At 35.7% G+C, this 27,614-nt stretch overlaps 2 protein-coding genes across 3 annotated transcripts in view; one reads left to right on the top strand and one right to left on the bottom strand.

The window, feature by feature from the left end:
• Positions 1 to 1,461, top strand: part of PDE6C (phosphodiesterase 6C) — a 31,099-nt gene extending 29,638 nt beyond the window's left edge. The window contains exon 22 of the mRNA XM_005144044.2: positions 702 to 1,461. Within this exon, the coding sequence (XP_005144101.1) occupies positions 702 to 772 (71 nt within the window). The 3' untranslated portion in view covers positions 773 to 1,461. The remainder of the gene's footprint in view (positions 1 to 701) is intronic.
• Positions 1,462 to 2,274: 813 nt separating this feature from the next.
• Positions 2,275 to 27,614, bottom strand: LOC101879059 (protein FRA10AC1). Of its 2 annotated transcripts, XM_031044688.2 has the most exons (15): positions 27,449 to 27,614; positions 23,276 to 23,352; positions 22,185 to 22,269; positions 21,166 to 21,258; positions 21,035 to 21,080; positions 19,128 to 19,204; positions 18,310 to 18,393; positions 17,756 to 17,840; positions 11,918 to 11,963; positions 8,512 to 8,625; positions 7,427 to 7,469; positions 5,851 to 5,972; positions 5,241 to 5,279; positions 4,336 to 4,420; positions 2,275 to 3,880 (listed from the first exon to the last, which is right to left on the bottom strand). In XM_031044688.2, exons 2-15 carry the CDS (start codon positions 23,340 to 23,342, stop codon positions 3,838 to 3,840), a joined length of 1,029 nt encoding a protein of 342 aa, XP_030900548.1. In that variant the 5' UTR covers positions 23,343 to 23,352; positions 27,449 to 27,614; the 3' UTR covers positions 2,275 to 3,837. The 2 variants fall into 2 exon arrangements, with proteins under 2 accessions (XP_030900548.1, XP_005144100.1); XM_005144043.3 differs by lacking the exon at positions 22,185 to 22,269.

The raw sequence follows: 27,614 nt of genomic DNA, 5'->3' as shown, positions 1-27,614 counted from the left end.
ACACTGATTATGTGACATGTTTCAATGCAGGTGGAAAGGGTCGAAAATGACCTAGTAACATGGTGATCCACAGCTTTCAAATGTAAGTTTTAATTCTAATATTGGTATCTTAACTTAAATGAACCTGGAAACGAAAGTTATTACATTGAAAGAATCTTAAATATGACGAAAGAACATCTGTGGAATCATTTGAGAGAGACAGTAAAAGTATCAGTATCTATCGATGACAAACATAGGAAGTATCTCTCTCAATTGGTAATTACAAAGGGATTCATGCAGGGTTGGATAAAGGTTTATATAATTAGGTCAAATTAAAGTTTTTGTGTCATCTGCTTCAAAAGTAAATTTGCAGTTTATATTGATCATGAGTTTATTTCTTTTGCATGGCTTGCATACCTCAGTTTTGTATGTGTGGGACACTTATTTATATTTAACTACTGAAACTTTCCAGTAAGAGTGGTTCAGTGTGTGTTTGGTCCTTTAAGAAATGTTGGTATCAGCTGCTACACTACATGCATATATGTATATATAGTATGTATTATTGTTTCATCTTCTATTTTCCCAGACAAGTAGTGAAATCACATTCAATTTTCAGAAGCTCAAACACACATAATACGGATATTACAAAAGCAACATCTTTTCACGAGAAATTAGAGCAGCTAAAAATAACACTCACTTTACTTTCCTTCTCTGTTTTTTAGCTGAAAATGATGCTGGAGGTGGTGGCGGAAGTGGAGAGGATGGAAAATCCAAAACATGTATAATTTTGTAATTGTTTGTCTCAGACACTAATGGCTGCAGAAAAGGCATCTAGAAAGAACTTCAGTGAGACCCAGTGGATTTCTGCTTTGAATAGTATAGGTCAATTTCTTAACAATCCTCCTAAATACTCACCATCTGTTGGAATAATTTTAAATTGTAGTAAACAGTTACAATTAAAAACTGGAAAAGAAAAAATAATGGTGCAAAATGAATTAACTGTGTGCTCTAGATGTTTTTTCATGTTACTCAATTTATATACATTATATGTAACTTCTGCACACTGTCCAGAAAAAATATGAATAATTTTGATAGATCTTATATGAAATTATTGATTGAAGTCTTAACATGTACAATTCAAACAAAAAAATGTCAAATTTTGCTAACCTGTATATTTAGATTTTTATATTACGTGTATTTTCTTAATCTGGAATGGTGTTCTTTTCCTTCATTCTCAGTACTAAAGGTCTAGAGTAAACCTTCACTTTAGGAATGCTCAACACTGTTCTCTGACTCATATCTACAAAAAGCAGACCCATGGTAAACAGTATTTTTTCAAAATCACTGAGAATAAAACTGTAAATTGTAGCCATCACTCACAGAAAGCACTCTTTTGCCCATATGCTGGTGGCTCTGCCCACAATTCCTAAACTGACCACCTTTTATTGTAAAAATCTCAAAAGGCAGACTGTAAACATCATGCTTTGCATACAAGTCAGAGTTTACTAACATACCTATAGCAGTGTATCTACAGCAGGATCTACTATCAAAAACAATTTAAAAGACTCATGCAGTCCCAATGTATCACTTAAAAAATGCAGGAAATTATTCAAAAACCAATGAACTGGCACCAAATTAATCTTGGGAGGGAGAAGACAGCAGAAGTGGAGCACATCAGAATTTATATTACCTTCCCTTCTTACAACCAAGATGACACACTGCACACAAATTAGTTCTTCATAAACAACCATCTCCCTAACAAAACCTCCTGTTCTTGAAGAATGACAGGAGTCAGCTCCATACCTTCTACTCAGGTGTCACAAAGCCAGCTCCTCCTGCAGATGAAGGAAAATGGCTAGTACATTACGCATGGATTTGAGCATTCACCAGAACCAGTTCCAAATGTAAGAGGAGACTGATGCCAAATATATTTTCTGCAACAAGCAATTCTGATATACAGGCTCAAACCTGCCACTTTTCTTCCCCCTTAAAGAAAAAAAAAGCAAGCAGACTCATACCTTATGTTTTTCTTTGACAGCCATCAGTATCCACAGAGAAGGGAGAATGACCGAATGACTTGCCATATTATATACCTTACTAAGAATGCTCTATAAACATAGATACTGTGTGCAACTATCACCCAAAAGTAAAGGAATCCACCCCACACACATGCTTATTACACCCTTATTTCTAATTGGGCCAAATATTCTATGCAAACTTAGTTACGCCATAAAACTGGGTATCACGTATTATTTTCTGTATTAAATGTGAACACTGAAAAAAGCTATTCCAAGGTTGCTTGATCATGTAATTTTATTCAAACTGTATTAAATTATGTATTTAATATGTATAGTGTACCTTTTTATAACTGTAATTTAAAGATCCAAAAAGAAGTTAGTTATCCAGAACACATAATTAGTATGCAGTACTTGAGGCCACAAATATAGCAACACATTTGACAAAAGCCCTTTTGGGCAAGTTGCACACTTGTAAGCAGATTGCTGCAGATTGGATTTGACTCTTAACCAAGCTTGCAACATGACAGAGAATTAACCTTTAAATCCACCTTCTTACCTAAAGAAGTCTTCTTGTAAGGCTACGTTTATTTCTTACTCAAAGACGTCCTAAATATGTCCTTGTACTGTTAGCTATTATATAAGTACAAACTGTTTAAATGTAATTATGTTAAGTAATACTTGTAAATAGACTTCTCAACTTATTCATGAGTGCATGTAAAAAGTTCATAAATACACTGCAACCATCTCTGCTGTTATATTTTCCACATCAAACACTTATTATAAATACTTTCTATAAATATATCTACAGTGACAAGTACTTACCAAAAATATATTTTATACAACATTAACTTTCCTCAGTTTAACACGAACATTTAAGAAAGTTTGTCCTTTAGATCCAAAGTAATTTTCATCCAACAAAGAAAATAGCCGCTGCAACTATTCATGTGCATTTCTTTGGAAACATAAACTAAAGAATGTTTAAAGCTGTGCTGCAACTTGAAGAGGAAAATGAATCCAGTAAGTTTCTCAAGCAATATACAATTTTTACTTGTATATTTAGGATTACACTTTAAGGAAAGATTAATGTTCAATGTTAAGGAGATTGGAAACCACAGGTAACATAAAAGTCACATGTACATCTCCAATGGAAAGCCACACACTATTTTTGACATCAAAAATTTCACCGATCAGATTTTTATGTAACTAAAATTTAAAACAAGGTCACAATGAACTAATTTTTTTTAAGGAGTAGGGGAGTCATTTCAGATATACTTCACTTAATTCAAGCAAAATGCATACTTGATAAAAACTGGCCTCCAACCACATTTGAATATACTTACAAAGTCTAATACCTGACCAATAACATCTACATGACCAATAAATTTAAGGCTATTAACCCTTGTTTAATAAATTAGAAATATTAATATATTAAAGTGTATTACTTTAAACTAGTAACAGGATCTTCCAAAATGCACCTTTCCAAAAATCTGGCAATAACTGAAGTTTGGGACAAAATAAAAAGTAACCAACTTCTGTGATGTAACATCAATAAACTATATTTTGGTTTGTTTACATCCTTTCTAAGTTTGGGTTTCATATACCTTTTGCACTAAGCTGAAAAAATTATTTCTCTTGTTTCATGAGTATACAGCCTACCCTAACGAAAACAAAGTTTTTAGACCTGAAGCTTTTTTTCAACAAAGACAATCTATCCAAATGGTACATATAAGTGACTATAAAAAAGGTATGCTGGCAGAAAAAGGTGTCTGGTCCTTAATTATGACTGGATTTCCAGACTTGATAACTCCTGAAGAAGATAAGCCTACATCCATCTCTAGCTTCAGAGAAACAAGTCTTGAAAATACTCATCAAACTCCTCTTCCCTGTTAAAAAACAAAAAAAGAAAAAGAAACACCATGAAAAAGTTCTCCTTTGAATCTGTACCTACAAGATAATATTTGTTTGAAAAAGATTTAGCAGAATTCCGATTAGTATTTGCTGCTGGTATAGATCAGTTTGACTTATCCACTACATTCAGTACCCTTTACATTTCCCTATCTGTGCAACAGCAGTGAGTTAACTGTTGGGATTAACTTCCAAGGTAATTAACAGTATAGTAAGGGGTAAGACAGCAGTTGTATGGTAGTGGCTTGAGAAAGGTTCTCCCCCAGAGATGTCTCCCCTTTAAAAACACACTCTTTGGTTCACTACAAGAAGAGAGATTTGACATACTTTTAAATGTCAGTATATTCATTCACACAGAAAAGATATCTGGTTCTGCATTTCTGAATGGACACAGTATGTTCTACTAGCTACAAGTTTACTAGATCAAACTCACCGTGATTTTTCATCTGTGTCTTTCAGAGGACCTTTCCAAAAGTCAGCATCTGAAGGACCATCTTGTACATCACTCTTATCTGAATCTGTTAAAAAATTTAAAGTGGTTATGAAATGAATTTTTAAAGAATGCTATCTTCCAATAGTGTTTTCCTGATAAGACAGACCTTGGACATGGTCTAAGTGTAAGAAAACTGCTTCAGGTCTTCCTGTACCTAACTGAGAAAAGCTAGGTGCTGAGGACATTCTTAAAAAAAGTATAGCACAGCAAAACAATCAGTAGAAACAATCCCTTGTACATAGTCGGCAGCATGAACTGTCATAACCAGGAGGTGGAGCTTGTTTCATCACAAATGAAACAGGATGGGAACTACTGAGATACAGAAGCAACCTAAGAAGTCACTGAGACTGAGTGCATCCACAAGTCAATCTCTGATGTACTACAGGTGGTAGCTGGAAAAGCATGAGTTAAAAGCCTAGGGTTTATTTTAGTAGAGTACATATTAGTATTGTTCCCTTAAGGGGAATGTAGCAGTTGTTATATCAGAAAAGTCCTTTCTTTACACAGCACGCATTATACAGCACATATTTGCATACCTGGAACCATGCAGTTATTAACGATGTAGCTATTTTGTGCCCCCTACTCTTTTCAGATTTCTGTTCTATTATCTGTCCACATTTTATACCTTAAACTTAAAAAATTTCCTTCTTAAAATTCTTTACAGTTTTTCTCCAAGAATTTGTAAGCAATTATTTTGACCTTTCGCATCTCTGCTTGTTTTCACACAGCATTCATATCTTGCAAAAAATTATCTTACAATTAAAACTAAGACCAATGACAAATGACTATGAAATAATATAACTTATTACAAAACATGAAACGCAGAAGATACTCAAATAGTTTACCTTTATCAGAATTATCTGAATCTTCTGAAGAAACCACATCTGGAAAGAAACACCATTTAAAAAATAGTAAATATATCTTAATTTATCTTTTATCTTAAATGGTTTACAAGGATATTTCTATCACAATGTATTACACATAAAACGTGTGCAAGCATGTACACAACATACATTCAAAGCAAGAAAAAAAAGCGGAAAGATTTTTTCCGCATGTGTTCACAGTTTGATCCCAAACATGTTATCCTGAGATCTGTGGTGTAAAAAGGTTATCTAACATTTCCAAAAGACTCTCAACCCCAAAGCCTCAAGGAATTAAATACTTCACAACCCCTTCTGGTATGTAACATCCAATACCTGGACAGTTTTTCCTTGCAATGCATGTTTTTCTAAAGGCTCTCCCTCTCTGTAAGTGTTAGAAATTTATCTTTTCTTTTTCTTCTCCAAATTCCTCTTTTTATTACACTCAGGAAATTTTACCTAAGAAATTAATCTTTTTGACTGTGTTATAATCAAGAAAGTTACATATCTATATTCACATAGCTACAGCAAAACTAAGATTCAACTAACATATTTGAATATTTTTAAAAATTTCATGTTTAAAATTTAAATTTACCTTCACAGGTCTTTTTTTTGGACTTCTTTTTTGCTGAAGAAGATTTTTTCTTCTTACTTTTTGGCTCTTTAGATTTTGGTTCAGCTCTGCCTCTTTTCTTGAGTGCTTTGACTTCTTTCCTCCTTTAAAAAAATGAATGCACACCTTCAAAATATGTAGTCTCAAACAGTAGTAAATCTTGACTATTTAACACAGTCAAATATTAGTCATTTTTTCCTATACCCTATAACTAAACTGAAAAAAAAAATTAGTTAAAATGAGAAGTGCAATAGAAACACTAAAGCTCTATAGCTGAAGGCATAGGACAGGAGTTATGAAGCTGCTATGAAGCTGATGCAGGCAGCAAAACCAGTTCTTATTGGCATTCAAATATTAAAACCAGAAAATTATTTTATAATATGCCAAATACTCAGTTATACTGAAACATTATTTTTTCTTTTAGAAAACTATTTTTATATATGCAATGAAAAAACATGGTTAATACAGGTCTTAAAATTTGTTTTCATATTTGATAGCAACAAAACCTAAGGCAGAAGAATCTCAGATCTAAGAACCTGCTACAAACCAACAACCCATGTATACTTATATAGGCTTATCACATGAACACAGGCTTTTTCCTGCTTCTTTGCACAGCCAGTAAAATTGTTTCAAAATATTACTCTGCAATTGACAAAGAGAAAATGTTTGATCATGCTTATTCTGAATTCAAGTGCGTTTACAATTTTACTTCCAAAAAGAAGACAAAAAAGTCAAAGTAATTTCATTTAGTTGATTTTTCTTAATATGTGCCTACAACGTGCTTTAGTGAAACTGAATACAAATTAACTTTTAAAATGGGTTCATTAACAGTCTTGGATATATCCATCTAGACATACCTTTGATGTGTTACTTTAGAAAAGAAATCACTGTTTCCTACCTGTACGGTTTCCTTTTCCTTTTATGAATTTCAGATAACTTTATGGCTTAAGTACTGAGCCAGGCAACTAAGTTAAAGCCACATCAAGATAAAAAAAACCATAAAAACTGAATATCAATAGTTGTGGAATTCACTAAGGTTATAGATAATATCAAAAAATCAAATCAAATCTTAATGCATACATTTTACAGGTTCAAAATTTACAATTCTTCTCTCCTATTAATAACTGATTTTCAAAGAACAAATACTCAAATTCAAAATGTCAAAGCACAGTCACTTGACTCACACATAAACCCACTACTTTTAAGAATAGAAAAAGCATTCCAGTTCTTAAACACAGCCACAGAGAAAATAAAAAAGACTGTTTTGCATAAACTTTCAGAAAAGAAAAATAATCCATGGACTGAAACTAAGGAAACTCTTGTGGGGGTAGGGATGGGATTCTTCCACTTTGAAGGATTCTGTACTTTCATTAGCACACTAGTATCTAACTCTCAGCAGTGGCAAGCCAGTAGCATTATAAGAGCTAAGAGCTCCAGAACAGAATCTGAAATCGGCATAAATTAAGTTCCTTATCATCTAGTTGAAGCTTTCTCCCTATTAGCTCTTCATCATAACTTGAATCTACTCAACCCACATATTTTCAAAATATTTCATTACCGGTGATGAAAGTTCAATCTGTGGGAACACTCTGGACACAGTCCTGATAAGGAGAGAACGAGAACATTACAGAGATGTATTTGATAAGCATGATTGTTAAAACATTAATACATACACAAAACTAGATAGACCTACTACCTTCCAATTTCAGTAGCTTTTCCTTCAAAACAAAGGTTACAATATAATTGCAGCCAGGCTTGAGAAATATACCATGATATACATCTTCAGTACAAACCCAGATTCTACTAAACCTGGAGGAAGATCACAGGTTTAGAGCTGGCAACTCTTTGCAACAAAGTTATCAGTGCTTATCACTTACAGATACCCCATTTCTCGGATCTCTGTGGATAGACCAAATCATTCTACAATTATACCAAAGATACTCAAGTCTCTTAGAGCTTTGCCAGAGACCAAGTGCTGCCACATGGAGTTTCTTGTGCACAAAAGAAAATACACCATTAGCTTGTCTTATGCAAAGTAACTGTGTAAACTGGTAAGTTTAATTATCTGAGGAACATATCAATGTGTTCACAGTATTGAATAAGAAAATCTCACTCAAAAGGCAAGAATGGAAAAGGAAGTGACATAATTGAAGTTAGAATTTTTGAAAGAAAATGTAAGTACTAAAATCAGCAGAACTGAAATCAGTAGAACTGAAGGTATGCAAGAAGTTGTCCACTCCAAAGCCCTAAGGAATCCTAAGACACCTAATTGATTAAGCAAGTACAGTGATGAAACCCTCCTTACAATATAGTACTGTCCATTAAAACTAGACATGCTTGTACTACAGAAAACATTTTATAATCAGTTATCTTAATCTATGGCACCATCAATTATACAGCATGAAGTGTTCAACCTGTAACAACTTTGTAATATATAATGATAACAGCCATTCTCTCTAAATCAAGACCATCATACTACCTGTAATTAATAGAACAAAATTATCTCCTGTTCAACATTTTCCATTTTGCCTGAACTAATAGTTATTGGCAAATAGTGAGACCATTGGGTCTCACTCAACAGCTTTTAAAGGACAAGATATTTGTCTTATTTTAAATGTACATATCCTTAAAGGGCTGACTTACTCAATTTCACAAGCGCATTCTTCTTTTCACCATGTTCAACATAACCGAAATTCACCTCCCAGCTCTTCAGGCCTTCTTTCTCATCACAGTGCTTATTTCCACAGGAAAACTGACCTTAAAAGAAGTCAAAAACAGCAAACCATGGTTCAGTAACAAACATGCATAGGTTTGGGATTGTTATTTCCAGTCTTGCTCAGTTTTTCCTTTTTATTTTCCATTTCTTTCAAAGAGATAAAGCACAAGTCTACAAGTAACATCTAGATTAAGGAAAAAATAGCAGATAATGCAAAGCATTCAATCATGGTTGTCTAGTACTGCATATTAGCAAAGAAAGAACATAACTTGAACTGTATCTTACAATGTGTAGATGGAAGCATATGTTATAAAATAGTAAGCCTAATACCAAACTTTGATGAAATGAATGTCACTAGGATACATTCCATATCCTATATGATTACTTACTCAGCAGAAAGTGATGGATCAGGAGGTGTGATTCAGCCATGCATCTTTAATGACATCAAGCTATTCAAAGTATCATTTAGGTACAAAACTGAGATGCCCATGTTCTTATTACCTTTCTAGTTCACTTGATATACCGGACATAAAATTTGCATTTTATTCACTTTCCATGAACACTTTACTTGTCTTTTAAGAAAAGGAAATCCAATTCTATGGGAAATTATACATCAGCTTTAAAAGCTTCCTTGGGTTTATTATGTAAAATATGACACTAATTTTAAACAATTTACACATAATGCTGTTCACACTGCTGGGTTCCCAACACTGCAGTAATAAAGAAACATATATCCCCTTTTCAGAAGACTGATATGTATGCAGAGCTGGCAACAAGGATGTGTATTAATAGGCTCACAAGCAGAACCACAGATGAACAATTAAGCTCAGAATATTCTGCTTAAGCTGCTAACTAATGGGTTCACAGTATCCTCAAATACTTCAGTTCTGCAACACAAAACCACTTCCAATGCTAACATTTGAACACAAAAAATGTATTAGTAGATGGCTACATGGTGCACTACCCAGGTATTTTCCATTTTACCCTGCCTATTTTCCATGGAGAAAATTACTGAGAAAGAATAAACAGAAACAGGTTTGGAAGAACGTTTGTTTAAATAAGGGATATTATATGTGCATTTATGCATGTATAAAATAGGCTAGGGGAGACCCTACTATGCTAAAAGTGAAATGTTATTTCAATGAAATAGTGAAAAAAATGAAAGAAGATGAATTTACATGTATTAAACCCTATTTCACCAAATAATATGGCTGGTTTGAGCATTTCACTATGTAATCGACAAATACAAGTAAGCAGAAAATAGCACATATTCCCACATGTTCAGCTTTACTCTTTCTGCATATTGTGAAAAAGTCCTATTTCACCTCTACCCAATGTTTCCTATTTTCCTACATAAAATAATTTAGGCCTTTTGTCTAAAATATCATTTACTTTTAAATGTTATGCCATACCTTACTATTCATGCTTTGAAAGCAGAGAAAAAGTACTTGGGAAGGCATGCCAAATATATTTTTTTAAATAGCTTAAAAGCTTTTAATTTAATTAATCATGTGCCTACTATTCACTGATTTATAAAACTTAGAGTACGGTTTCTACCTTAAGATTTTAATTAAGAAAATACCCATTTTAAGGAACCATTTATTGAAACTGTCAATGTATTACATCATTAACCAACATTAAGATTACATTTTAAATTTAAGGAGATACAACAGCAATCTCCAATATGACCTCCTATGCAAGGAGAGGAGAGGAGAAATATTCTGGCATTTACAATTAGTAATATGAGTAATACCGCTACTTTCACTCATCCTAACCCTTCTTCTCCTCCATGACCTTATGAAGACAGACATCGAAAACAAAGCAATTAAATGTGAATAACCCACTCCTATGTTCCATTCTTAACATACCTGAAAACACAGTGCAGTCCACCAGCAGTGGGTCACATCACAACTATTATTATCATAGCTATAATAATCATATGCTCTCCCTTTAAAAATATGAATTATCAGACAGGTAGGTACTAATGCTTTATTAGCTTTATTTAAAGCAATTCACATTACTGATTTATACTTAAAACAGCAAAAGAAAGGCATTAAAGGGTCACACCTATTTTAAATGATCATCTGAAACAGCACTTGAAAAGAGCATCTGACACACGAGATAAGGTTGAATTCTTGCGCCCCTTAGTGGTGAAAGATAGTTTCTCAATTCTTGCTACTGTATGCTTTTCATCAGGATTCCATTAAAAAGCTTGAAACACGTAATGCTGCATCTTCTCCCACATTCTTAAGAGTATCAGATATTAAAAGTAAAATACAGCTTTAAATTCTTTTTCGCCACAAAGACATAATTGTTCATAAATTATTCATTTCTCATTTAATTATATTTTTAAAAGCAATCAATAAATCATGCAACTGTATCAAATGTAATTGTCTGTTAATATAATCTGCAGTGCTAAATGCAACATATGACAACAACTACCTTTAGAAGCTTTAATCTTTATAGGTTAAAAACCCAGCCATTAATGTTCATACTTCTTTCTGTGAAGTGATACATTTAAAAAAAAAAAGTATATTCGTAACTTCTTGCAATATCTTATAATAAATAGAGCTGTTTACAGAACTGTTCTGATCAACAGTATCACTGTATGCAATTCTCTTGTGCGTGCATGAATGACTTCTGAAAACTGTACACATGTATGAAGATCTGTGCACAGGAGCAGCAATAGAATCCTGTAATTTTCTTCCTTCCTTGGCCAATTCAAAAATTCTGTGTGCCCAGGCCATCAAATGGGGATCACTGTGCAAAGTCCCAATAACACATAAGAACTCACACATACAAGCAGTCAGAATAAGGTACTGATTTAGAAATAGGATTGGGAGACATGACAAGCATCCCCACTGAAGCCTTCAAAAACCAATTTACCCTAAACCAGACATCACACATGGAACTTTAATTAAAAAGCAAGTATTTTGCAAAACAGCATTGCAGAAACAGTTAAGAAAATTATTTCCTGAGGTAAGTATTGAGAGACTTCAATTAAAGGCATCAAAGACTAATGAGGTGACAGAACTACTGCAGAAAGGCAGCTAAAAAATATCCATGAAAAGCTACGTTATCAAACGAATTATGTTGGTGTTCATTACAAATCTGACGCTGTGAAAATAAACCACATGTTTTCTTAATTTTAATCAGTGTGCACTCTAGAGCTATGTGACATATACCAGCAAAGTCAGAAGTTCGGTCAATTAATTATCCACTGTTATACAATAAACTTACCAGTATTGTCAAATACTGTCAACAAAATTATACCAAAAAGCAGCAAGAAAAGCATTAAGGAAGAAAATAATATAAAACTAAAGACAGCATTACCTTTTCCTGAAATTACTTCTTTCTCATGTCGCCATCTAAACCCAAACTGTTAAGATAAGAACCAGAATTGTGAATAGTCAATGAATTCAGTGTAAAGACTAATTTCTGTTGACTGATGCCCTACATGTAATTCACCTATTTAATTCCAGTTGGTGGAATTTAATTTCTTTCTCTGTTAATTAAAATTTATACATGCAATTCAAACAGTAACTTGCTAAAAGGCTTCACAACATGCAAAAGAACAAATAGGAAATTAGGATAGACTGGCTTTACTAGCTACTTCCTTGCAATTTTGTCCATACTGAAAATATCACTGGAATACTGAAAACTTGTATTAGCACATTATCAATAGATCACTTCTTACACTCCAAGGCAAAAAAACCCCTCAAACCAAATCAACAACTAAGCTGTATTTTTCTTTACATTGCCTAGAAACTTTACCTGTAGATAACCCATCTACTATTTTTGTTTTCCAATAGAATCTGCTTCAACCTCTCAAAATGGCAAGTACCCCAGTGAAAAGATTGAAGATGGAAGGGAGTGGGAACAGCATGGAAAAAACAATCATATTTTCACTAACAAGTAGAAAGAGGCATACAACTTCTCTAAGAAAGGCTATCTTGCGTTTTCATTCAAAATTCATGAACACAAGATAACGGGGTAGATAAAACTGCTGCTCTGTGAGCAAAGCACAGAAGACTCTGAACTTCATGTTAAAAGATGGGGAGGGAAGAGGGAAAAGAAGGATTACAAAATGTAAGAGGTACAAAAATGGATAAAAAGCCCATCTTTGGAACCTGGGTTCCAAAGCACCCTTTGAATATGAACCTTCTCCTGGTGCACTGATAGACTGAACCCACACAAATGTGCACTTTGTAAATGTGTAAGTTCTGCAATATCCTGTATTGATTTTCAATCTTTTACATTTAGTTTTGAACACTCCACAGAAGCACAAGTACCTATAGCTGTGTGGTCTTGAACACTGTTGATTTTTTCATAAACAATAATAATTCTTTATCTGAAAGGCAATACCATGAAGTTCTCATATGTGAAGTAGTATGTAGTTGAAAGAACATCAGTAAAAAAACATTTAAAGTTTTGGTGTTTAAGAATGTGCCATACTTTCATACATGCTTTGAAACTTAGTAAAAAACCTAAGAAAACTTAACAGAAAGGTGTCAGCAGCCAAATATTTTGTCAGCACTGATTCTCCCCAAGTCAATATATTACATAGATGTCTAAGAAAACTAAAAATTTGTACACCAATAAAATACTTGCCTCTTTAAATCAGTCCACTAATTTCTGAATTTGTGTTATAACATAAACAGTGTTTTCACACCTGCTGGTTTCACTGGTAAAAAAAAATCACAGATCAGGTCCTGCTATCATACAGCGTATGACAGTTTGCTAAGACTGGATCAGGTTGTGCTTGGCCTACTCTACAAACCTGCAGTGTGGTCTGAAGTACCATTATACCACTCAAGCTTGGGTCAGTTATAAAAACTAAGAACTGTGTTGAACAGTTCAGTGAAAACAGAATGTAAAATACATCTGTGAGTGCAGAATTAATGACAGAACCAGCTCATCCAAAGAGTTATGGCAATTGGTTTTGCTCTTCAAAGAATATTTGCTGGTCTACAAGGTTTTCTAATCCTGAAAAACTTGTGATGCAATTGAAAAATACAGCAAGTTTACTATTAAATGTCAACAATATTTTGGCACCAATTTTGAACATGCGTGCTGCTGGCAATAAAAAGTAAAGAACAATTTGACCTTATCTGCATACTTGCTTTTTCATAGTCCATCTGCTACTTCAGCAACCACCAAGTTATCCATGCACACTTTTGCTACTAAAGTAGAATTTTACACAAATTTTTCCTCATAGTCTGAAGTTGACTCAATACAACGTAAATGAGATTATATCCTTACAGAGTATTTCTGTAATGATATCAAGAAAACTAAGCAAAATAAGAGGTAGAAAGAACAACCTGTAAGTACACCTAGGACAAAAGTTTTCCTCATCTGCATCCATATTTTCCAATCATTCTTTCACCAACTAATGGAAAATGACAAAAAGTGGCCAAGGCTAAGAAGAAACAGTAAAATAAAAATTAAATACAACTGAACTCTTCTAACTAAGCTAAAATCTCAGGAACAGATTAAACTGTATGAGAAAAATAATAATTAGGGTATGGTGTTGAATAGCTGGCCTGCAATATTAAGGAATGCAAAAGCATTGTCAGTAGACAGCATGCAGCTTTGAGTAACCTGGTCTAGTGGGTGTCCCTGCTCATGGCAAGGGGATTGGAATTGGATGATCTTTATGGTCTCTTCCAACCCAAATAATTCTATGATTCTATGATTCTGCCTCATCTTCTTTATTAAATAAGTTTATCAAGATCCTAAATGACCTATTTCTACAAAGCAAACCAAAGCAGATGCTTTGCAAGAGTATCAAATGGCTAACTTAATTAGAAATGATAGTTTTAAAAATGTGAAAGACCATTTAATATCCATAGGTATAAAATTCCCAAATTAAATATGGACTACTTGCATAATATGCATTGGCTGCAACAACAGCTAATGTCCAGTGACCTCTTTCACAAAAAAAGAGATGTATGAATTCAGACAACACTGTGGAAAAATACTATATTTTACATATTTTTCTTTTTGAAGGAAAGCCTCCATTCTTAAAAGTGACAAAGCAAAAATATTGACATTCCCAAGCGGAAGACAAGTTTCCCTAGAAATCTGAAAATTATCTGGAAATCAAAACAAAGTATAAAATGTATTCTATTTAATGACCAGGTGTCAAACAGATTTCATTTCTTAGCAAATAGGAGACATTTGCAATCTGTTAAGCTACAAAACAAAGCACAGAGACAACGAAGAAGAACGTTTTGAGGAAAATAAGACAACAAAGATAACATTTCTAGTCCAGTGTGTATCAAAGTAAAACTTACATGCACAGCACTCTTCCTTACTGCACTGCAAAACTGTCAATGGAACAGAACTATCTGACAATGAGACGGTCATTTATCAGCCTCAAAGCTTGCAGACAAGATACACTGAAGGTTCAAAGACAACCTTGACCTAAAAATTCTGATTTAGGGAAAATACAAGAAATAACAGACCCATCACAAGTAAGAGCTGTCAGAGAACGTTCTTCCAGGGTCTCTAAGTAACCTCACACCACAGGGTCACTTTGGCATTTCTCATTAAAAGAGAAGGAAAAGATTATACGCCCTAACTACACAAAGAAAAGTGGGACCGTAGATCACAGGGTCCCATTTGTCTGCAGCTAGCAAGGTGAGTGCCCGTGTGCAAATGAATGTGTGAGTACCAGCAAAGACTAAGGCATACTAGCCCTCAGTTAGGTGAAGTAATCTGGGAGCAAGGACGATGAATGGGTCACCACCAGCCAGCTCTGAGTACAAGAGTACCCATGTATCTCTAATGACAAGAGCATAGGGAGTATCTCCTATGGGATGAGGGGAGTCCCAACCATCTCTGTGTGTGCATATGTGTATATGCATGCACATATGTAAGTGAAACAGTCTGAACTAGCAATTGAAGAGCAGCCATGGCATTGGGGGTTCGTATGTCTTGGGTCTTCTGTTTTCTTTTGAGCTTTGGTCTTTGACAAGGTACCCTGCTTATTTTTCAAGAGAACCCCTTGTATAGAACTGATCCTTATCATTATCTAGTACTTTGGAAAACAAGTGTTTTTTTTCTCAGAATCAAAGTTCTACATGAGATCTGAGCTACAATCTCTATATACAGGTCTTTAAAAAAATTAGCTGCGTAGAAGATTTTGGCCAGTAGCAAAACAATTACCGTTGTGAAAAGACAGATGAGTATGTACATGCAAGTCTCAATCTATGCTATATATATATTAAAAACATCACAGAAAACTGGCCTCCAACTTTACTTTGACACCACTTAGCAGGATATAGAATCATAGAACAGTCCAGGAAAGGGACCTCAAAAGATGATGTGGTTTACACTTTTGTGGGAAAGGGAGCCTAGATGAGGTTACCTATCACCCTGTCCAACAACATCTTGAAAACCTCCAGTGACAGAGACTCTGCTTTACCACTGGGGAGGTTGTTTCAGTGAATTAATATTCTCACTGTAAAAAATGTCTTCCTTGTATTAAGAGGAAGCATCATCATATAAAGCATCAAAAACTGGCATACAAAAGGCTGGACAGCTGAGAAGCTTGTTATCCACCCTGCACCTCTCAAAGCACCAGCACTGCAAAACAGAAGGCACAGGGGGCTAAAGATACCCAACTTCCAGTTTCTGGCAATGCAGAAGAAGAATCAAGGCAGAAAAAGCCTGAAAGCACAGACTGCATTCCATTGGTGTGAATGCGATCAGCAGCCTATTTCTGACTTCCAAGAAAAAAACCTGCTTTGATATCCTTCTGTACCAAACATGGGCATGGATAGATCAGTAATGAGAAAAAAAAAAAAAAAGGCATTTTTCTCATTTTTCTAAGAATTTCTAAGAAAGGACATGCTCATAACATATTTGAGAATAGAAAACATAGCCTAATATAAGAGAACCAATTACATAATACAGCAGAGTTATGCTGACATGGCAACTCCAAAAATATAGGTAATGACTTACGAGCATACATAGGAACTCAGAGTGACCTCGGAGTTAGGACAGCCACATTTTAAGTCTGTCAGGGAAACGCTGTTTGCACAACACACGCACGCACACACACAAAAAAAATGGAAACTGGGGCAGAACTGTTTCCCACAAAAGACATCAAACATATGGAAACTTGGCACGGTAGCTGAAGAAACAAAATCTGTAAGCATGCTGAGGGAAAATCAGCTGGGGGGGGGGGGGGTGGGTCGGAGATTGAGGGATATGAAACAGCTATGGGAAAATAAAATCAAATTTACTCAAAAAAAAAAGGAGGGAAGACTTCTTCAGAATTTTACTATTAATTTTCATTTAATTTTTGCATTTTTCTGTTCCAAAGGTCTTTAGAAGGCTGTCACCTTTTCTACCTAGTGTTAGAATTTATGTCCAGTCCTTGCAAACATTTACCAGTGAACATAATTTTCAATACTATAAATAGTCTCAAAGACTTTATATAGCCACTGTTTGCAGGGCTGGGTTGTTACTATGTGCTAACAACACTAAGACAACTGAGTTGAGCAATGCTCTTTGCAAAATCACAATAGAAATTTCATGTATTCTTTTTGACCAAGAGGTTGGTCAGTCAGAAACTTCAAAATTACAAAGGCTGTTCCAGTTAAGAAAACCTGGTGCTGGAATTGGGCTGTTTCTCTTAAATTCTATTTACTTACAAGGAACATACAAATCCTGTTTCCATAAACAGAAAAGAACGACCAGCAAAAGAAACTGCTTTAGAACAGATATTTCCAAAATTGTTTCTGCCAGCATCCCAGTACAAAACTCTCTCTTTTTAGACTAAGTCTTTTTTTTCTTTCCCCTTAATAGTAACATTCCCAAGGACTTTTTATAGGCCTCATCCAGTGATTCTCTCCAGGCAAACTTCTGTCGCCTTCTCTCCTTAACCCCTCTGCATTTTCTGCCTTTCTTACACACAATGTACCTCTTCATAAAACACCATCTGACAGAAAATCTCCTCTTCCCACAGAAGCACATTTTTGGGGAAGCAACAATGCTTGGATTCAAACTGCTGCTGCTTATTAAATAACTTGACAAGTACTCACAATTCTCTTTCTAGGGTAGGGGTACTAACATTCTGCTTTCACAACATATACCCAATCAAGTCAATTTTTAAAAAGGGCATACTTTAAAACCAAAATTATTTACAATACTGAAATGTACCTTATTCTCTTTGTATCTGCTGAGATCTGCTATACAGTATTCTTTGAACAACTTATCATAATACTTCTTTGCAAGCCTCTTTTCCCTGTAAGGAAAAGTATTATTTTTATTAAACAAAACGTGATACGATTCATTTTACATTGTAATGACATTGGCAAGATAAAGACATGTTGTTTAATCTGAAGAACACAAGCTGCAAGGCTAAAAATTCAACAGAAATAGACTCAACTAAGACAAGAGACAATTTCCATAAAACTGGAAAAATACATCTAAAATATATCTACAGCACAAATTAAACTGTATTTTTTCAAACTAGGCTTCCTTCAGAGTTTTCAGAACAGTCATTTGGATCTCAGAGATCACACAAACATTTCTCAGTTCTTTCTGTCATCAGTTAATTTTGCACTGACCTTTTTAAGGTCTTTAATTTTCAAATGCATTAAGGATCAAAGAGTTATCACTAAGTATGCACAGTAATTCTTAATTAGTAGGGGACACCACAAATTTAATACAAGTGATCTAAAAATAACATGTTCTGTAACGGTTCCAGGTACCAGTTCATGTCTGCTTCATCTTCTTCGTCCCACAGGAATCTATGGTTTTCTCTAATAACATCAAGATCCGTCTTGTCATTTGCTCTATAGAAGGACACATTTTTTTTAGTACAATGCAACATAAAAATGAAAAGTCAATCAAATAACAATTTGGTAAACACCATTATTTCACAGTTGTGATCTCTACCTCACTGCAAAAAGGAATATATTGCTATGGAATAAGACTACCAAAACATGTATTCCCTGGCATATCTTTTCCCCAGTGAAAAATTCACAGTGGAAAATAGCCACTGAAATGAGATGACTTGATCCTGTCTGAAAATACTTTTTTTACACTTTTTATACACTTTTTATTGAAGACAGTAATGTTACAAGGCAGCTACAGACAGCCCTAAAGAAGGCTATCATTATTCTGGACAATGGATAGCAATTCTGCACATTTCAAAAGTATTTCAGATTGTTATTTTGAAGTTACTGACAGACATTTCTCAATGTACCCTTAATACAAAATTAATGCTAACCTGTCCTCTTCCCTTTTACATAATAAAAGAAGAATAATTCAGTTCATGGTAAATTCTTATATAAAAATATGAAAAAAACGCCAACAATCCTAAACCCCAAAACAAAAATTATACCAGGCAATTCTATGTTTTGGTTATTTACAATGAATGTAGTTACTATTTGTGACCAAAAGAATTAGTAATTTGATGCACAGTCATAATCCCCCTGTCCCCACAAAGCTACAATATATGTTTGATGGCTTTACATAACAGGGGAGCTTTGGAGACATGAGGGGAAAGACTGCCAATGGTTCTTACCCAGAACGTCGGAAATCTTCTATTTTGCCACCATAGTACAAAATGTAATCTTTCACAAACTTCTTATGTCTTTCATACTGAATAAAGCAATTAAGGATGGTTGCAGAACTTATCTTCTTTTATTTTAACATAGCTTAAAAATAATAAAAAAATAAAAATACAACATTTTTTATATATTTAACAGAAAGAAGGGTTGGGTTTTGGGTTTTTGTTTTTTCCAAATACAGGAATTCAAGGCAGCTTCACCTTTCAACCTCATTCAGCTGCCAGACCTTTATAAATTTGTCTTCTATCAGAGATGCTCTGTATGCATATAGATTGAAACTTGTGTCCATTTTTTCAGCCGTAAGTTAAACAATAACTTCCTAGAACTGCAGTTTAAGTTTGAACCAGATTTGTATTTTCATATTATGTAAATAGTCTGGTTTCTAAAATTGAGTAATTTATTACATTTTATCATCCATATTCAAGTAAAAATTATCTATCTTCTTTGTTTGGGACACGAAAGGAATGGAAAAGTGTGTAATGCTTACTGTAGAACACTCTGGCCTCAGAGACATGATTTGAAACACATTTTGTACCATAATTTGACCAAAACATATGCAAGTACTTATTCAGAAAATGAGTGTCTTAATAAATAAAAACATTATATGGCTACTTAAAAATATTTTCAATTAACTTGCATGTTGTTTCTGAAGCAGTAAATTGAGAAACACAGTATCTTCTGGTACATATCCCAGCAAATGCTGCATCAGTTTGAATAATTTGTATCAACCTGCTATTCGGACATGTATTAGAATTTTACTGAGAAAACATTTCATTTCCAAAGGCCTTCAAAAAGTTAATTTAACCTCAGTGTGTATTTTTCTTTTTTCTTTCCACCACAAGCAGAAGGACAGAGAAGCAAGCCCAGAATATTTAACTGGCACAAATAAGCACATTTAACAAAACATACTATTTTGTGCTACTACTTGAGTTACTAGGTGTTAAAATTGCGTTAACACTAAAGGTTTTACATATGAACTACTCAAAAAAATTAGCAGAAACTCATAAAAGTCTCTATATAATGAACTTAATAGTCACTCCAGCATACACAGGCTTTTCTATGGCTAATGACAGTCCACAAAGTCAGTGGAACTGATTTAAGATATGTCCCCTTTACAGACATATAATGGTTTATGCAGTGCCTGGCCATATCCCAAGCAGGTTAGAAATTACTGTCTGTTTACTGCAGTTTTTACTTTCCTATTTATTAACTGTTACTGCTGAAGAACAGCTATTTAAACAAACAGGGAACTGATGGTATTTCAGATACACTGAAGTCAAAATACATAACACCTGGCCCAGGTGAAACCTTAATGAAAGAAGAAAGGTTGTAACCTAAATAAGGTAGTAGTTATAAAAATAGTTTAAAATTATGCATTAAATATGATTAAGATAGTAAAAAAAACATACACATGATATTAAACAGGCTTATATTAGAGTAGCTGTAGAAGATATTACTGGAGATCAGGCTGTTTGAATAGACTTTTGAACTAACTAATGCATTCTTAAATTTCCAGTAGAAATGTATTTGTCCATAGATCATAGCAATCTTATATAGAGCTATGCTCTGTATAAATTCAACTGAAACAGCAAAGTGTCTTCGTGCCAGTCTAAATAAAATTCTCTGTGTAACTTCATCCCACACAGGACAAATGATCTTATAGGATGAATCTGACAATGCATCTACTGACTGGAGTATTCTCAGTCATCTCAGCAACAAAAAGAAACTAATTTTAAGAACAACTTAGTATCTGGTGCTACACTGTCAACTGCTGTGATAACTGAGCAATCCCAGTATTTCACCATAAGGGATAACCTGTGTCCCATCTGCAAACTTGAATTAAAATGAAACAGAAGGATACAGCATCCATTGCTATCAGGTGGCATCTTCGTTTTCTTGCTTCTTCCCTGTGTTGATAACAAATACATTTGAGCAAAAAATGCCTTTAGATTAAGTGAAAAATGTCTCACAAAAGCAACAGACAGAACATACTTATCCCATTCTTCAGCTGCGAACTGTCTGTGAACCATACTGCCTTGCTTTGGTTTTTGGAATGGCTTTATCAGAAGACCATCTTCCTTTACACTAAAGGTAGGGAGTAAAAAGGCAGGAAAGTTAGTTAAGAACTTTACATAAGCAATGAAATTTGCATATGCCAAGCTCTGCACTACCTTGAGTGACAAAACCTGCTATATTGCTAGTTTCTACAGGGATAAAACCAAACTTCATAACCAACATCAGGTTAGACTTTAATTCATTTGTAGAACAAAATAATAACGGCATTTGCTTACAGTTAGCATTTAAAAATAACCTGCTTAAAACAGTAGTCTGTAATATTTATTTTTAGCATTATCACTATAGAACTACATTGGAAAAAACGTGAATATTCCTCTGTTTCCCTCCATTTGCAAAGCTCCATAAATCTCAGCTCAACAGACAAGTAGGAAGCAGGAAGGACAGTATGTTCACTGCATAAGAGTGACTGCTAGTAACCTTATCCCATCCTTTCATGCCAATGTCTCAACACCCCATTAAACAACTCTGCCTCTCTAAGCGTAATCAAAAGAATCACTCATCTAAAACTTCATTACTGGATTGTGAAGCATACTTGTCAGTGGGCAGCTAAAAATACTTTCAGAATTCAACAAAGTAATAAAAATTTAACTATAAAGTAATGCACTTTAGCTAGTAAAAGGTGTATTTAGTTAGTTCCATTCCTCAGAGAGGTGAAGAAAAGATTTTTCCATAATTATTAGCTGGCAGAAATAATGGAAGTCAGAAACCTGTAGAAAGCAAGCCAAGGAATTCATACTTCAAGCTATAGAATATAGCACTCTAGAAACTATGGATTTTTATCATTTGCTCAAAAGGATTTGTAGGCACAAAATTCCAACAAGGAGTCTCCATAAAACAGGAATACGGAGAAAACTTAAGACTATTATTTTCCACCAAGTGAAAATAAGTATCTCCAGAGAGCAAGAAAAGGATATATACATATACAGTGAACCCACATTAGAGCCGAACTGGGAATCAGCAGTAGTGTGCCAGAACAAGGGTAATGATGACATTTTTGAAAGGCTCCTGTTAATATTCCACCTAGAATAGAAAGTGGAATGGTATAATGTGTAATGGCCTTTTAAAGAAACTGAACAAAACCAGTCACTGTTTTAATAGAGAACAGCTATATTTATAAAATAAATGGAACAGCACAATGCCTGCTATTAATCCAATGATTAAAACATTTTTTTTTTTCCCAGGATGCACTCATACACTACTACAAAGCCCATTCTTTCAATTTTACTACAAGGGAAAATATGCAAGAGTCCTAGGAAAGTTTCCAGAAAGCCTTCTCAAATAAAGTCCAGTAACAGAGCATGGGAGAGACAGAAAAAGGTAGGAAAAATATATGCACAATATAGGCTAAATGCTCAGTACAGTGCAGAAAGTGTCAAAGGACTGTGGTACCACATATATAGATAAAAATATTAACAACAATGAGATCAGACTCCAAAAGTCAAGGTCACTAATTGTGTGAACCACTGAAAGAACTGGCAAAGGTGATCTCAAATAAGAGATGTGTAGTTACATTTCTAGGATTGAGCACAACACATTTCACCAATTCCAGGTCTCTTCACAAATTAAATGATAAATAAATAGTATAAATTCTTCATTGCCTACAAGCAGGCATCTTATATCTACAAAGCCTACTGCCATTTGGCCTTTTTTCCTTTGCTCTCTTAGCCGTTCCATGCATCCTGATGGATCACAGTGAAGCAAACAGTGCAGCCAAACCTCAGCAGTTGATACTAATGCTTAGAAAAATGAAATGCTCTACTCCAAGACTGAGGGGCATGTAGGCACCAGATGGACATGGCAGAATGGACTTTGTTCAGCTGCCCTGGGAGACAACATTCTTTGGCAAGCTTGACATGAGGAGATGCAGGAATCAGAGACTGATTTTTCAAAAACCACTTCAAACCATTTCAACACCACATTACTTATGACAGCATGATCTTCTATATACAGTAATAGGCCATTTGCACACAACACATAATGCAAAGTGTTAATTCTGTACTGTTAATCTGTACTATTAATTCTGTACCTTTTAGTCTTTTGCACAGACTTCTCTCCATTCTCCTCATCACTAAAATCAGAATCGTAGCCTCCATGGCCACGTCCCTGAAAAGAGATAAGAGTCAACACACCTGCTAATGTAATATTGACACAGCATAAATAGAAATCAGTACTGTCCATCATGCATAAATGAAAGAGAGCAAGCAAGCAAGTGCAAATTCTCATGTGTCTACACCAAACCAAATCCAATAGACAATGCAGAGTATATTCCAAATAACAAATGGCAATGACAGACATCAATCTATCACAAGACTGCTTTATAAATTTATACATAGATGCCCCCACATTTAATCTTCACACAGATGCCAAAAATATGATAAATATCTTTGGTCTTTACTTTCAAAAAATCTCTTCTATGTATGAAAATGGTAAGTATTTTCCCCAGGAGCCACTCATTCAGTGGGCTTGAGGACATCAACTGATGTGCCCATATTATTATCAAAGATAAGAACAAAAGTTTCTTGAGCTGTGGCACAGAATTTTAGATTAGATCTTACACTGATAGATGGAAAGCTGGTTGAAATGATATCTAAATATAAAATAACAATATGCCTGCAAAAATGTATTATCTAATCATCAAAATATTTCTACCGTGAAATGAAATCTTTCTCCCACATACTTAGGACTACAGTGTTAAATTAATGAATATAAGAAACCCAAAATATCTTATATCTTAATGCCATCAGACGACTAAGCACTAACTGATGCTGAGATCTAACACCTCCATTTTTCAGAGCATAGTTACATGTTTAATTCTTTCAGCAGAAGTGAAGTCTTAAGCAGATCCCATCTTCTCTCCCTCACTTAGTACCCTTCCTCCCTTTAGTACCTTCATTCCATTTGCTCAGTTACAATTGTGAAACTACACATAAACCAGATAAATCAACTCACCCAAGTTCCAAAGGATCCTACCTAAAAAACCCATTATTTTAACCCAGATAAGCTTCCTGACAGTTTCATCTAGAGCCCCATAACCAGCTACACCAGCCATCTCGGGGGGGTAGCACAGGAAGGGAACAGCCAGACCTGGCAACTGCACAAACTGGCACCAACACCAAAAAATTATTTACAAACTGGAACATTTACACAACTAAGCTAAAAACAAGAGGGATGGTTATTATACATCTGCATGGGGAAAGGTTCAACACATGCTTCCTAAGTATCTGGGTAATTCAGACTGTGTATAAGAAAAGGAACTGGGTTAGAAAACCAGTGTATTTGATTCAGCATTCCTGATTCTTACATTACCTACAATCATATTCCTCCTCAGAAAAAAACCTGAGAAAAAAATCTGGAAAAAAAAGATGCATCTCTTCTGGATGATTTGCCTTCCCCTGCTGCAAATGCCTGCCAGCAATGCCATGCTGGAGACTCAAGCTATATCCTCTATTGACATCAAAAAGCTGTATCTTGTCGGTCTGTAATGTGCAGAGTATGTAAAATACTATCTTTTCACACTGATGGTGAAGGATTGATTTTTAAGATTTTAATTAATTTATATTACCAGTATTAATACATGCCTTTTTTTCCTTGCTTTAATACTGTAACATTGTTTCCACTCTTGAACTTTTCTGAAGAAGACCTAGCTCTCATACACACATGTAATTTGAACAAAAGCAAATCAGGACTTTCTCAGGAGACACAAAAATTATCAGTTGCCAAAAAAAGTCTGGCAGATGTCTGCAGTGTGTGGTGTAAGGTAGGCCTCACACACTGGCAAAAGTGCAGCCATGGTGCAAAGTCCTCCAGCACAGCCCCATGATAATCCACAGTTCAGATGCAGGTCTCCTAGCTGAGGTGGTTCTCATAGCAAGCTTGTCACTGCTTTTGTTAACGAAGCTTATCTGGTCTTGAGAAAAGGCTGAACACATTACAAGTGTGCAGCAAATATATTTATACGTGGCCTCTAAATTTTAAAATATCATGTAAATCCAGGAATGTTTTAATTGGCAAAATGATGCTTTCCAGATGAACACTGAGAGCTTCCTTCACACTCAGAAGGGGAGAAAGTCCAAGCCAACACAATGCACATGAAAGTCAAAATGAGACAGATGAAGTATAAAAATAGGAAAGAAGGGAAAAGCTCAACTAAAAGGAGATTTTCCCACAGTGGATTCCCTTGAATGATGGGCCATAGGAAAGATGTAAACATACTTGATAATCAACTCCCAACTGATTCCAGGAATGACTCAAAAGAAAAAAAAAGCTGCTCCAACAGAGTCATACTGTAGGGCTCTCAGAAGTTGCTGACTGCCCTTTGGAAAGCTGTGACTGTGAATATAGACACAGGCATGGCCAAGGTCCTCAGAGGCTGCTCTTCCAACTGGAAACCTCTTCACAGAATGACACTAAGATGCTCTGATTTTTAAGTAAAACATAAAAATGAACTCCACTAAAGAATGTAATCCATAAATGAATCTTTCCATTTTGGAATGGCAATGTAAACAGACACCTGCTTAATGCTATGAAATTTCAAGACTGATTTCTCCCCTTCTCCACAAAAAAAGACAGGCAACAATTCTTGACAAGGAGAATGTACTTAGCTTGAGTAAAAGAGAGGCAGATACCAAAATTTTATGCCTAAACTAGTGGATTTTAACAGGCATGTGTAAACATGGACATGCAAAATTGTCAAGAAAATCTGGAATAACTACTTTCACTATTTGATAAACTCTTTAATTAATCTTCACTTTGATGGTATTTGTCAGAAACTCAGAATGCTTTAGTATATTAGGAAGGTAAATACCAAACATTTTATTGAAACAAACCTAAATAAAAGCTACATAACTTAAATGGTACAGCATGTTTTTTTTCTGTTTCACTAACTTTGAACTTTCTTTTTCCCAAACAAGAAAACAAACTGAAACCATAAAACCAGAACAAGTACCAATCACTGACATTTAAGTAATCTCAACATCCTGGATTAATTAACAGCAAAGCAATTGGAGACAGAACCAAGCCCACTAATTTAGGGCTCCTAAAAACCTGCAACTTAAACCCAGTAAATGTACAAACACTGTATGCAACTGAGAGTGAACAGAGATGTCAACTGCTGATGTCACTACAGGACACTGTGGACCCCCTGGCACTGCATTTACAGGTGGTATGTGCATCTAGAAAAAGCACCTCTTTTAACCCTCTCCACTGGAACAAACACACACTAGTGACATGGACATGTCATAATTCACACCGACTCTCCTGTTCACAACACAAAGCTGAACAGAAAGGCAGTTAAAAAAAAAAGGGGGGGGGGGAGGGGAACAATCCTACACACAAAATCTCAAGTCATTCCCCCTGACTTCAGCCCTAATCTTGCTACACCCCACACAAGCGTCACTTCCATCTTTCCCCTTATCTGCCCAGCACACAGGTCTGCACTCATGTCTGCTCACAGCCCAGATGTGGCCTAAAACAGATCCAACAGCTCATTTTGGTTCAAACAAACTACCCTGGGAGAGTCTGAACGGAGAACAGGGCTTGGGGAGCCGTCCTGGCTGGATAAAGGGTGCCACTCTGAGGGTCAGCAGAGTTCACTGCAAAAGCACTCTTCCTACCTTGAGACTTTGCAATTTCCACGTGGGAGAAAAGACATGAGAGTAAGTACAATTAGCTTCAAATCTACTCTTCCTTGTAAAACTACGATAAATATTTGCGTATACAACCCAGTGAACACCCCTACCAAAGAGAACACACAGGATACTGCCCCTTTATTAAAACTCTAAAGATATGGAAGGAGAAGCAGGAGTAAAGTATAGGTAACAGCAGACCACGATAGTGAGATTTAAGAGTTTTGTGGGGCTCCAAGGATAAAAATCACACCAAAAACCGGCCCGTGTGTGTCCGACACGACTTCGAAGCTGTTCGTACTCCCGGACAACCAGCCAGCCCCGCTCCAGCCTGCTGCACGGACTGCCAAACCCGGCCTCCCACCACCAGAGCGGCCACTACGGCAGGCCCCGGGGAACAGGCCGGTGACTCCGGCACAAGCCACAGTCTCCCGACTACCCACCCGCCACACTGCCCCATCCCCGCACAGGCACGGCCTGGCCCATCCGCCGGCTCCACCCCCGCCGCCATGGAGGCCGCGGAGACCGAGGCCTGTCCGCCGCCCGCCCCTCCCTCTCTCTAGGGCTCCACTCACGGCCGCGGATAGGAGCAGCTGGTTAGGCACCATGGCGGCGGAGCCGGCCGCCCAGCCGTAGGGGAGAACTGGCTGGGAACGTGGGAGAAGATCGCCTCCGCCTCCTCCTCCTCCTCCACCCGGCCCTACTCGCTGGCCGCAGCTCTGCTCCGCAGGCCGCGCCCGT

The sequence above is a fragment of the Melopsittacus undulatus genome, chromosome 4, assembly GCF_012275295.1.
Source record: "Melopsittacus undulatus isolate bMelUnd1 chromosome 4, bMelUnd1.mat.Z, whole genome shotgun sequence".
Classification (NCBI taxonomy): Eukaryota; Metazoa; Chordata; class Aves; order Psittaciformes; family Psittaculidae; genus Melopsittacus; species Melopsittacus undulatus.
Note: the sequence above shows the minus strand (reverse complement) of the source record. Positions and strands in the feature narration are given on the sequence as shown.

Excerpts from the sequence above, each read along its gene's own strand:
- LOC101879059 (XM_031044688.2), bottom strand. The coding sequence starts at position 23,342 with ATGGAGGCTACGATTCTGATTTTAGTGATGAGGAGAATGGAGAGAAGT. Across the intron at positions 21,259-22,184 it reads ATTCCCAGTTCGGCTCTAAT|TGTAAAGGAAGATGGTCTTC; the intron begins GTGGGTTCACTG and ends CCCTACCTTTAG. Across the intron at positions 18,394-19,127 it reads GAAGATTTCCGACGTTCTGG|AGCAAATGACAAGACGGATC; the intron begins GTAAGAACCATT and ends GTCCTTCTATAG.